Below are 13,467 nucleotides of genomic sequence, written 5' to 3'. Positions count from 1 at the left end.
ATTTTATTGGCCGAGCATCTGAGCGGATGCGCACTGATGGTGAACGTCCTGCCCAGAATGTCAGCTGGTTAACCAGCCCGTCATTCCAGAAGTGCCTTAATGGAGGTCCTGTTTGAGTGCATTGGTATTGTCATCATCGGGCTGTTTCACCGGAGTGCACGTGGCTACTGCTTTGTATTAGTTCTGGTGGATTATGCAATGCAATACCTGGAACCAGTGCCGCTGTGCACCATTTCTACAAACAGTGTGGTGTAGGTGGTGTTTCAGGTAATCTTCCAAGTCGGCATCCCGAAAGAGATACCTACTGACCAGGCCACATCGTTCATATCTCGCACACTAAAAGAGCGGTGCAAATTATTGGGCGTTAAATTGGTTCTACAGGCTGCCTGAACAAAAGCAGCAAATTGTTCAGAAAGACCTGGCTGAAATGCTGAAAATGGGAGTAATAGAAGTGCATGGTGTAGCCCCATAGTTCTGGTTGTGAAAAAAGATGGGGCTACACGGTTCTGTGCTGACTACTGCAGGGTGAACGAAGTGTTATGGTTTGATGCCTACCCCATGCCCAGGGTTGACGAGTTCCTGATAGGCACAGCTATTTTTTCACGACACTGGATTTAACCAAGGGCTACTGGCAGATTCCCTTGTCTGCAGAGTCCAAGAAAATATGTCCCAGCAACAATGGTTGAGGAGAGTGATGGTGCATCTAGGCTTCTCCACTCTGTACGGTTTGTACCAGTTCGTCAGATTTACGTTGGGCTTGTTCGGAGCCCCAGCCACTTTCCAGTTTCTCATGGACCAGGTGCTGCGGCCGCATATGCAGTGCCTACCTGGATGATGTTATCATCTACAGTGACACCTGGGCGGGGCATATGCAGCATGTTGCCATGGTCCTGGAGTCCCTGAGGCAGGCGGGGCTCACGGCCAACCCGATGAAGTGTGCGGCAGGTGTGTCCACAGGTGGAGAAAATGAAAGTTATTGGATCCCGCCCTCGCCCCAAGACCAAAAAGGAGGTTCCTTGCGCTGGCTGCTTACTATCGCCAGTTCATGCCTGGGTTCGCGGACCTGGGTTTGCAGGTGACCCCTTGACCAGTCTCACCAGAAAGGGCACCCCAGATCTGGTCCAGTGGACTGAGCAGTGCCAGGCGGCATTTGTGTTGGTAAAGAAGGCTCTCTGTGGGGAGCCACTGCTCCACACTCCTAACCTTTCCCTCCCTTTCATCCTGCAGACCCAAACAGAGGGCCCTGCTCCAGTGGCTGCACCCCATGAAGGATGCCATTATCCAGGGGTCACCTGGTGGTATCTGGCTTTGCATCCCATTCAAGGTGGTACATAGGCCAGGGACACAGATGGTTGTCTCCCACTCCGGGGAGTGGTAGGTTTGACCGGATGTAGCCCCAGCCTCAGTTGGCCGGTGGGGTTGTGTGACAGGGGTGTGGTGTCTGGCTCTGCTGCAGTGGAGGGGTGGTGCAGCAGGCTAGAAGCGCAGTACCAGGGAGGCTAAGTGCCAGGTGAAGGGAATTTCACTAATGAACGCTCTTCTTTTTGTAGTGACACTGAGGACCAGAGAGGAGGTGTGTGTGTGTGTGTGTGTGTGTGTGTGTGCAGAAACAGCTGGAAAGCTTTCCAGAGCAGTCAAGGTGCCAGACAGGAAGCTCAGTGGCTGAGCTGCCATGAAGAAAAGCATGTAGTGTTTTGACACCCTGTAAAAATAAATTGTTTCACTATAATGAAACACTATGTGGGTCCGTGGTGTGTCACACCAACTTTAACTGTTTTCTTTTTACTTCATCATAATAAATACTCCACTTTCTTCTGTATCCTTTACATTTCTCGACCCATTTCTCTAGTACTCAGGACAGAAGTTGACTAAAGATATTCATTGCCTCAGAGACTTTTATCAGCTGATATCAGGGGCCTAAAATCAGTCAGCAAGTGGTTGGTCTAAAACTTTTTTGTCCAGAGAGCTGTCTGGACAGCTACACTGTAAAAGTGACAAAGAGCAGCTTTTCCTAAATCTATGTGGTGTGCAACAGAACTCTCTCTGCTTTGCATTTGTCTGTGTTAAGTTGTGGAAAACCCTTTTTTTGCAGATTTATATTGGGTCTGTGCGTAAACGCATAAACACCGTAATATTACAAGCTCACGAAAATAGACAAGTAACAGCTCTCAATTTCGCTTCCATTTCTGAGTCATCATTCAGAGTTTTCGGTGTCTAATCCATCTAAATAATGCATCTAAATAGATGGATTAGACACAGAAAAGACACCACTTTTAGATACCATTTTTCATTATTTTGTAATTGTCAGATTTCTTTAAAAGAGAACAGAACGTTAACTATAACTAAGAGTTTTTAGGAAAAATCCAAAATAGGCCTGAGGACTCTTCATGCTTAAGCATAGCAACATATTAATAACATAGACACTATATGGTGTAATTCAGTAACATTACTGTAATACTCTGTGAGAGTTACACTGTAACTTTCTTTGGAATGGAGTTTCAGCTCATTCTTGACACCTCAAATGTCAAACAAACAAGAATTTCCAGCTGGTTTTAAAATATCAGCTATGTATGTGTGATTGGTCCTTGCATGCATCATAGTAACATCATTCCACTTGGATCAATACCTTGTATATTCAAAGAGATATCTTTCTATAATATCCAAAAATCTTTATCCCAGGGTCGCCTTCATGAGTTTTGCTAAATTTAAATCACTACTTACTTTGCCTTTGATATAACTTTAATGAGCCAAAAATTATACTCTCTTATTAATAAGTTCTTGAGATTTTAGCTCTAACTGAGAACTTCATGCATTGGCCAACTTCATGCACATCTATACGTAACATTAGCTCCACTGTGTAAGGCTAACAATATCTTATTTTCTTTCTGCACTTCTCCTTTGTAGACTGAGTTTTTGAGCCTTTGAAAATCAGGGACCATGCATAGAAATGTGTGCATTTCCTAAACAGTTAAGAAAATACTTGGTTAATCGCTTGAATTAGAGCAGAAAATGTGCACTTTAATCAGTTAATTGTTTGATGAATACAGTCATAATTACAAATAGAAATATAACTTCTCAAATCTTCTTGGATCTAACTCATTGTGTATGTCCTTCTCTAATTTCTCTAAGTTCTTTTGCTCTCTCTCTCTCTCTTTTTTTTTTTTAATCTTGGCTGTGTGCTTGGGCTCCTTGTCCTGTTGGAAGATAACCCTTTGCTCCGTTCTGTGGTCCACAGCACTCTGGAGCAGGTTATCATTAAGGATGTCTGGGCATGGTCATGCCACGCAGGCCTGATTGGTAGAGTACTGCAGAATTGGCTATCCTTTTGGAAGGTTCTCCTCAGCACCACCGCCATAGCTTCCAGTAACCTTTTCATTGCAAGACAGTTGATGGCCTTTTGTAGTTCGCTCAATGTCAGTCCCACATCTAGCTTTTCCATGATAGTTAGTTGGGGAATCGCAGTTAGTGCAGTCTTTACAACTTCTCATGTTTTTGCCATTAATACAATATACATCTTGTTTGATAATTCTCAAGACTGAATGGCCATTGTATAAATATGCCTTTGTACTTATACATCTCCAATAGATCTTTTCTTTATTGATGCAAACCTTTTAAAACTCGAGACTCTGCACTTGTAATATTGTATATAACGGAGGGATAACTCATGGGTGAGATATTGCAGTTTCTTAAATGTTGGTCAGATTTGTTTATTATACTTACTTTTTTCTGTTTATCTGCTTCCAAACAGCAAATTGATAGAGACTCAAGCTAATGGCTGTGGACAAGAAAATCAAGAAAAAGAGTGGCATCTGGAGCAGAGTCTAAAAGAAAATATGTCCCAGCAACAATGCCATATATCTTAGTTAAGTCAGATATTTGTTTATTATCCTTATTCTTTTGTCTGTTTGTCTGTCTGGAAACATCTCAAAGAGAGAGATCTGAGACATCATCTTTATTTGACTCAGATGTGACTAGTTGCCTGCTCTAGCCTCCAGTTTTCTCTGCCTTTCATCCTCCCATTCCACTTCTGTCTGTAAATGCAAATAAATGTATTATTGATAAGGTGAAGGCTCTACACTAACATGCTGGCTACACTTGGTGGTAATCACAGAGTGTGCATCGGTTAGAATGTGCTCCCTTTTTTCCCCTAAGGCTTAATGCAGACAAATAATCCTAACAGTGTTGATGGGTTTACTATTAAATGCAGCACAGAGAATATGTGTATGCATGTGGTTCTGGAAAGTCGGAAATAATTATAATTGTTGTTAATAACTCTGTCATAAAAAAATCAAGGACTGGGACACAAGCAGCAATTAACTATGGATCTGATCGAGCCCTGAACTGTGACTACCAGCTTGGCTGAACTGATTATAAGGGGTCCAACTGCACTAAGTACAGTCCGTGGAATCCCCCTTGTGGGCATGGTGGGAAATAACATGCCCTGCCACATCTTCAGAACAATTGCTTTATTTGATAGAACAATGATATGAAATAGTAATTGGTCACAATCAAATCTGAAATTATAATTGAGTATATTTAAAAATATTTTCACACAACAGTTTATGTGTTTAAACACATATGTGTTTAAACACATATGTGTTTAAACCACACATATTACAGTGATCTTACCTGGAAAAAGAATTTTACTGTTTAAATAATTCTGCATGAATAGTATGAATAGCCTATTTAAGGTCATGCCAAAGCACTGCAATCCGATTTAAATCCAGACTTTTACTAGGTCACTCCAACAGCCTATTGTGTTTTGTTTTGGCAGTGTTCATTTTAGATATATGCATCTATAAAAAATCTCAAAACCCCCAAACTAGATCGATAAGGCAGAGGAAAGGAAAGGCAGAGGTTTGTCATAGTGATCTGTGCTTTCTGGAAATAGGATTTAGAACATTTCAATGTTCAACTGATTCACATAACTCAGCAAAATACACAAATACACAAACCTAATCAAACACAACCAATGCCGTTGGCAACGTGCAGCACTGTTGCTGAATTTTGGAAAGTGTTTTGTGTGCTTTTGCAGCGTTTTTCTATTTGCTGGTGTCTGTTTGACCTCTCAGGGTCACTGTACATATCAGATCTCAATGGGAACCCCCCACCCGAAAACAACCAGTGCTATATCTATATTAATATACGTTTCAACCCCCCAGACCATCACTGACCCACCACCAAGCCAGTAATGCTGGCAGCATAATATTCTCCACGGCTTCTCCAGACCCTTTCACAGTTTTCACAGACAACTATGAGGAGACAAGATGCAAAAATCTGAAGACGTCACTTTATTTGAAAAAAAAATTACAAATTACTCGAAAGCTTTTTAAAAAATGTTAAATGCAAAACTTATTAGAGTACCATGCAGCTCATTGTGCAAATCGTTATTGTAAAATATTAGTAAAGTAGCATTACTGAAATCTATTCAATTGTACTTTGCTTTACTTGACAGGTGGTGTTTGACTATATACAGTAGCCACAGACATTCCTAATTCCTAATTTCAGTTAGTTGTTTTTTGTTGTTGTTGTTGTTGTTTTTTAATTTTTGCATATGCAAACAACACAAATCCCTCCTTCTAGCTCTGTGATCAGGATGCATTTAAAGGCTGAAATGTCAGTGAAGTGTCCCACAGATGAAAAAAGTTGCCTGACTGTAACTTACTTTGACTTTGACCTCACTATATCTACGCACTGTAACATGGAAGGATTGATACTTGTGCTCATGATCATGGCAAGCTCTTTTCATGGCACAAACTTTTACACCATGTTAGAATTAAGACAGTGGATGGTTCAAAATCAGGTCCGGAATTTTCACTGGAATATAGGCTTTGTGGTGGTTCTGTGTAATAATTACTTTTTTGAGTAATGATTCCAACACAGATCACAAAAAGAGGGGAAATAACGTAACAAACATGCACAAACACTAGACCCACAGTATTCAATTGATTTGCATTAATATAATTTTATTATCGCTGCTTAGCAGTGGTGGAGACTCTCAAAACAGAGCTGATGAGAACCCAGTGACAATTGATAGGAGAATTGATAAGGAATCGAACTGATAAGTGATATCGCAGTTCCCGGTTTACACAGGAAATCGCAACTTTGCTCTCAATAAACTATTTGATTGGGTAAGGGGGGTCACGTTGAATGAGTTATACTGCATGCTACTGGTCTGTGTGTTTCCTATAGATGTACAGTGACTACTGTAAAGGCAATACAAAAGCTGCGATTAAAATAACGCTACCGTAAATACTGGAAACTTTGCTCACACCCCGTCAAAATCGGACCGCTGTCCTCCTACTGATGACCTAAGTTACGAAAGTTAAAAACTTAGCTTCTTAACCCTTAATCCTCCGTTCTTTTAAATAGCCACCAGAGGGCGATACCTCCGTATAAAAAGACTTGGGAAAGCTTTTTCCACACCTTTGAAAGCACTTCGTTTCCACTGTGTATTAACTTTTCACAGGTTGACACCAGGCTTTTTCTTTCTTTTTTTATGATTGAGATGTTGAGTTGTTTGTTTCCTGTCATTTGTCACAGAGTTTCTCTAAATTCACACCCAGTTTCACACCTTGGCTCAGGCGATTAGAGGATCATTTTGTCCCTCTGTGGGGGGATACTCCCACTAGGTTTATGTCTGGGACTCTCCACCATTTGACCTTAGAACTGAAGAAGCTTCTCGGATGAGAGGTGAAACGTCTTCAAGTAATTTAAAGAAGTCAAGACGCTTTTCTTTGCAAGCTCCTTTGACTACGATGACCTGGATGACTGAGAATCTTCACAGACATCTAAATTCAAATATTTTACTAATTTGTTTCTTCTTTCTGTCATTCACTTACTTTTACAAAACTGTAATTTTTAAGGGTCACTGTTGTAAATTTTAAATTAAATTAAATAGTCAATACTTGTATATGGTTCATCTACCAGTATGTGTATGTGTAGCATGTGGTTCATACATATTCTATGATGGTAAAATTACTGGGCCACCTAAACACTACATCTACAAGAGCCTCTCAGCCATAAAAACTTGCCATGAAGTTCACTGAGCACAGTTTCTGTCCTGATGTTAATGCCAGGATTAATACTCTGCAGTTTTTGAGTCAGCAAATAGTTGGTGACTTGTGCTGCACAATGCACCTCAGCACTCTGCATCTCTATAACTTTATGTGGTCTGTCACTTTGTGGCTGTGCTGCTGTGGTTCCCAAATTCTTCTACTTTGCAAGAAAAAAATCACTTACTGTTGTTTGTGGGCTATCTGAGAAGACCAAAAATTGACTAGGTTATTGATGTTATACACCTGTGCCATTAGAAAGAGAGATGCATTCAAAGATTAAAAAGTCTGGCCCAAAACATTTGACCAAATATTGCAGGTATTCATCACTACACTGATTTACAGGTATTCTCTAAAAACTAACCCATATAAGGAGTGACATAATTAGGGGAAATTTCTACTGCTATGACTGAAGACTTAAAAGAGATGATTTTTGAAAGACTCAGACATACCGAACCATGGCGGATACACTGCAGTTTCACAAGTCAGTCAGAGGAAACTATGATATAAATCTATACTTCCTGATAATTACAAACAGGATGAGAGATGCTAGAACATTCACAGATATGTGACCAAACCAGAATAAAGTTGAAATGACTCACTGAGTGAGCCATCAAAAATACAAATGTTATTTATAATGAGCAAAAAAGTACAAGCGCATTACTATATGGAGATATATGTAAATTGAATACACTGTTTGTGATTGTACAACTGGCTTATCGTATTATACCGCGAAGGGCTGTCTGAGTAAAACACTGTATACTTAAGAATTTATCCTACTCTACATTGCTGTATATCATGCTATATGTATTACAAAAAAGCAAAGTGACAGATGACTTGACCTGTAACTGGTGCTACATGTCAGCTGGCTTCCTGTTTCACGCGCCCCCAACATTCTGAAAATAGTTTGTTTCCAAGTAATCCGCCAGGCTTTCTCACTGAATATTGTGAAGATGCTTTCTTGAAGCCATGTGCACAAATTCTTGCAACTCTTGCAACAGTCATAGCTTTCCATCTAATACATCATGCTAACAAACAATAACTTTTCACACTGTTGTCACTCTTTAAGTATATTAAGTTAATTACCTTCTTAATTTTCTTTTAAATTTTTCTTTCATCATGAACCCCAAAAAACATTTTACCCCATGGTTTTAACATTCTTGCTATAAATTGAAAATGTTATAAAATGTCTTCTTTCTTTAACATTGTTCATAGAGTTTGTACTGTGAGTTGACTCTATCAAGTCATATACTTGAATCTTGGACCAATTTATAGCAAAGCCTGTCTCACAATATCTCAACAAAAAGCCATGTTATATTCACCTTTTTGTTTTGTTTGATTTGATTTATTTTAAGCTTTATTGAAAGATTTTGAATCTATAACAATGCATAATGTGACCCTTGTTAGAACTATATTACTATTAAGCCTGCTTAAAGACTCCAACTAAGACTAATGAGCTACATTTAATAAGCTACACTTTTTTTCAGCTTCTGGAGGTGTCAGAGATGATCTCTTTATAAATGTGGTTTGACACCCCATCATTTGCATTTACAAAAACACAAACACTTCCTCCTTTATTATAAGGAAGCATTTAAAGACTGAAGTGTCAGTGAAGTGCTCTTCAGTAACTCACCTTGACTTTGATCTCACCATGTTTACCCACTGTAACCTGGCAGCACTGATACTCGTGCTGACTCTTCATGATCAAGGTAAGGCTCTTTTCATAGCACAAACGTTTATACAAAGTCAAAACGGAGTCCATGAAGTTAAGATTTTGATGCATAGAATATGAAAACCTTTTTCTCTCCAGTTCATACAGGAGAAATCGTGGGTGGCCATAAGGTTGCACCACATAGCAGGCCGTACATGGTGATTTTGGAGCTGAACAAGTCAAATGGTATTACAACATACTGTGATGGCTTCCTTGTAAATGAGCATTTTGTGATGACTGCTGCCCACTGCGAAGCCAGGTGAGTTTAACCCACTCATGTTTATCTAAAATGAATTATGTGGCCACAATAATGCTAAAGTTACACAACTTCAAGCCACAACCTTTGACTGCGATGTAGGTTTCATGAAGGATTTATCTTTTCTTTTGTTAATACTAAAAATTATTATCTTTATTGTTTCAAGATATTTTTCCCCTATTTTTCAGATTGTACAAAGTCTTTCTGGGACTTCATGATTACAAAAATCGCAGAAAAGTACAGACTGTGACTGTGGATGAGACAAATGCTTTTCCACACGAAGGCTACAACAAAACTTCTTTAAAAAATGACATAATGCTTCTTAAGGTAAATAAAGACCAAAATAATTGTATTTGACAAAAAGATTATTATTAATTTGAGCTATAATCAACTTTCATTTATTATATTAGGAAAAGCTCAGTCATCAACAAACAGCTGTTAATCTATATACTGTATATATTGATACTAAAATTCTCTTATTTCTCGTTTTCTTGAAGTTGCATCCCAAGGCTAAGTTCAACGAGAATGTGACATCTATTACTCTCGCAGGCCGTGATGATGTCCCAAAGTCATGTGCAGTCCTTGGCTGGGGAAAAACAGAGAATGGTAAAGCATCTGATGTACTCCGGGAAGTCAATGTGAACCTGACTGACAATGAGTTGTGTGCTAAGGAAAAAAAGTACTGCTCTAAAGGTACAACTGGACCAAGCAACGTAAGTAGATTTTGCATCTTATAACAAGAAAGAAAAAAGAGCATTGATCAGCATTGATAATTAGCTCATTGTTCACTTATGATCACAATAACTACATACTGTGCTTGTACTTCCAGGGAGACTCTGGTGGCCCGTTAGTCTGTGAATGTGGAACGGCGTATGGGGTGGTGTCTGCCAGCAAGCAAAACACCTACAGTTATACTATGATACCTGAATACAGAGACTGGATTGACTGCATACTAAAACATAAGTGAAAGTCATAATACATTTAAACCTCAGATCGCTAAGACATCTGATGACTGAGATATCAATATTTAGACTGAACTGAGACTGCCTAACAGACAAGATATCATTGTGACCTAATATACTGATACTGCATTTCATGTTCTTAAAAACAGTAATAATCAATTATTGCTTTGCCTTTCTGTTAGAGTAGATTCAAAGAGAACCCATGCCGTTATGCTTGTTTGTAACATTTAATGAGACAATAAACTGTTTTTCTTTGATGTCTTATTTTCTTAATAGCAATGCAAACAAAACATATTTTACATGATTATGCAGCATATTTTAAGTCAATGTAAACATATATATTTCCTAGATATATGAACAAAAATCAGGAAATATATTGTAAAGGCACTTGATGTTAAACATGTAAGCTAAAGCATGCATTACAAGTGAAACAAACAGGAACAGAATCACAAAAGCATATTGTTAAATGGAGACATCAGGTTGGGATCTGAAAAAAATTACTCAGGTTACATAGTTCATGATATATATCATTAAATGACCTGATATGAGGTACAGTACACTGGCTGTTCAAATAAACACATCCAACACTTTGTATATCCGTGATGTCTCATATGACCTAAGTAACACTGAGAATGTATTTGGTGATCATTTCAGCTTGCCTTTAGAGCCACCATCAGGTTTTTCTCTTTTAACACACTTTATGAACATGTACACTCACTGAGCACAATTGTTCAACTATTCATTTATGCAAACATCTAATCAGCCATCAGCAACTCAATGCATTAGGAATCTAGACATAGTCAAGATGATCTGCTGAAGTTCAAATCGAAGTTCACATGGGCATGAGGTCAAAATATTTATGGCCCTAACTACTAGTATACATTATGACTAAATGAATCGTTGTGTATCTCACTCCATCTAGTTTTGCACACGCTCCACAGTAAAATAACAAATGACAAAGTTCACAGGTTACAGCTAAAAGTCATTAATTTATAATTGATTGCTTTCTATATATTAGTGCTATTTCTTAAATGTGTAAACTTTGCAATAAATTGTATTATTTAATTAGTTTAGTCTCTTACTGTTACTGTCTTGGAGCAACTGTAACGCACATAGTTTCCTTAGGGATTATAAAAGTATTCTGATTCTGATCCTCCAGTTTCTTCCTGCCATAAAGTGTAATGCAGATTAGACTAGAGCAGTAGATCACTGCATATGCACATAAATGATCTTAAATTAATTATACCATAGACATGGGGACATGTTTAAAAAAATGCTTTAATATAAATAAAATAGCTGTCTGTGAAAATATATATATCAAAGAAAATGTACATAAAATGCATACTATATACGTATTTTTTATTTTAGTACCGACTCACAGGAAAGATGCATATTAATAAAAAAAACATTAATATCTATCCATCCATGGATTAATATGTGATAAATGCCAGAGAAAGTTATGTAAAGTCTTTGTAGTCATGCATTTTTTTTATTTATTTGTAAACGCTTCATGCTCGTGCATTACCTTTTTCACCCACTAGAGGGTGCTGAAGCACCAGCTACAGAAGAGGACGCACCCACTGAGGTCAGAGCAACGAAAAGCAGCTTTCTTACCTCAGAGATCAGAGTAGACAGAAAGAACAATGGACAGCTGAGGGTTTGTTGAATTGGAGCATGGAGCTGGTGAATAGGTTATGAGTTTACACGCGGTCTGGTCTATTCCTGTAAAACAAAAAACAAACAAACAAACAAAATTCCAGCAGTTTCCAATGTCATCAGAGCCTTTGAATAGCAATACTATTAAATAATTGCTACATACTATTATTATCATTATTATTACTCTTTATAGTTATTATTACAAGAACCCTGGCTGTATTGAAGCAGATTTAATCCTGCTCATAAGCACAATAGCCAAATGTAACCACAAGATGGCAGCAGTTTAACCCCCTTAGACCCGAACTCTTTCATGCCATGCATTTTTTTTGCAAGTTCTCTTAGCTATTTGGGCTGATTGAGACCTGATGAATGTAAAAAGAATTAGATCGGTTTTTGTTTTTTTTGTTTTGTTGTTGTTGTGTCTGAGAAAGATGAGATCCACATATGAGGACATTCGCCTTAAATTTCGATAGAACAGTGGTAGTAAAATGTCCTTGCTACTGTGCAATGACGGTTATTCAAATTTAAAGAACAAAACAAAATATATATATAAAAAAAAAAAACAATAACAACAAAAAAAACCCCAAAACGAAATATTTGTGACTAAAGTACAAATCTGAGTGCCTTTTCTACCATTTTCCATCTAAGTACCCTTGAAAGATAACCAGTAACATACCTACCTGGACTGCCTGGAATGTACCTGTTATAGCGGATAAAAATATGTCTAGAAACATTAAAAAAAAAAGTCCAAAATTATTTCAGTTGCTTAAATGGTTTGGAGAAACCTTTCAGAAACCCTTCATACCTGCACTGATTTCACAGAACATAAGCTACAACAATGTAAACAGTCTATGAGTGTGCTTTTGCCAGTGTTTTCAATTCACGTCTGCCCTGTATATTTCTTTCTTTCTCTTTTTTCTTATGCCTTCCTCCTGTCCATCTTAACGTTCAAATCTTTTCTGAAAACAGGAACCTGGACACTGCATGTCTGATACCTGATGCATGAATTCTAAAGAGCTGTCAATTTATTTCTGCTTGCTTTGACTCTTTGCTTCTTGCAGTACTGTAGTTTCCTATTCACCTAATTTTCAGGGGATTCTTTCTCATACTGGCTGGTAGTGAAACCGCTGCAAAGTAGGTTTTAACCACCATCAAAATTCTGAACGTTTGTGCACGACTGCTTGTTTATCTTTTATCATCCCCAGCTCATTTCATTGCTTAGGAGCTCTATGACAAACGTTTCACAGCATATCTCTCTTCATCACAGTGATGCGTGCAGAAAGGCTTCTTTTCTGCATAGTTATTTTTCACTGATTGGAGTACAGTGGCGATAAAATGATAAGAAGCCACAAAAAGATAATGCACCAGAAAAGTGATCACTTTAGCATAGTCAGCATTTGGGCACATTTTCATTTTGTAGGTTGCATTTTCATTTTGTAGGTTGCCACAGCATACCTACAAAATGAAAAATGACTTGGTTCACTGAGGATAAATCATCTTGGGCACAAATCATTTGCATAATTTTCTCTTTATGACTATGCAGCAAGTCAAAAAAACGCTACATCATATAGGTCTCCCTGTTTTGTTGTCAATGCTTAGCAGAAGAGCCAATGACCGAAATGTGCATGCCCTTTCGCTTTGAGCACTATGTGCTGCAAAAGGATTTTCCTGCATCAACATAAGCCTTCTGAAAGTAGTTGATTCTCACCACATTTAATGCAGTATCCACTGTTACATTTTAAACCGTCTGAGAAAAGGTGCAACTGTTCAAGCGCTTTTACATCAAAGAAAAAAAAAAGAGTAAAACACGTAATAGCACCTCAAAGA

At 38.1% G+C, this 13,467-nt stretch overlaps 1 protein-coding gene across 1 annotated transcript; it reads left to right on the top strand.

The window, feature by feature from the left end:
* Positions 1-7,734: 7,734 nt before the first annotated feature.
* LOC146680082 (mast cell protease 1A-like) lies at positions 7,735-10,241 on the top strand. The gene is made up of 5 exons (XM_085449417.1): positions 7,735-8,764; positions 8,866-9,025; positions 9,211-9,349; positions 9,520-9,735; positions 9,852-10,241. Exons 1-5 carry the CDS (start codon positions 8,707-8,709, stop codon positions 9,987-9,989), a joined length of 711 nt encoding a protein of 236 aa, XP_085305543.1. The 5' UTR covers positions 7,735-8,706; the 3' UTR covers positions 9,990-10,241.
* Positions 10,242-13,467: the final 3,226 nt, after the last annotated feature.

This window comes from Copadichromis virginalis, linkage group LG23 (assembly GCF_057382275.1).
Source record: "Copadichromis virginalis isolate Kocher_CV1m ecotype Utaka linkage group LG23, C_Virginalis_male_GT1.1, whole genome shotgun sequence".
Lineage (NCBI taxonomy): Eukaryota > Metazoa > Chordata > Actinopteri > Cichliformes > Cichlidae > Copadichromis > Copadichromis virginalis.
The sequence above is the reverse complement of the archived record's forward strand: the minus strand, read 5'-3'. Positions and strand labels throughout refer to the sequence as shown.

Excerpts from the sequence above, each read along its gene's own strand:
- LOC146680082 (XM_085449417.1), top strand. The coding sequence starts at position 8,707 with ATGTTTACCCACTGTAACCTGGCAGCACTGATACTCGTGCTGACTCTT. Across the intron at positions 9,350-9,519 it reads ATGACATAATGCTTCTTAAG|TTGCATCCCAAGGCTAAGTT; the intron begins GTAAATAAAGAC and ends GTTTTCTTGAAG. Across the intron at positions 9,736-9,851 it reads GTACAACTGGACCAAGCAAC|GGAGACTCTGGTGGCCCGTT; the intron begins GTAAGTAGATTT and ends TTGTACTTCCAG.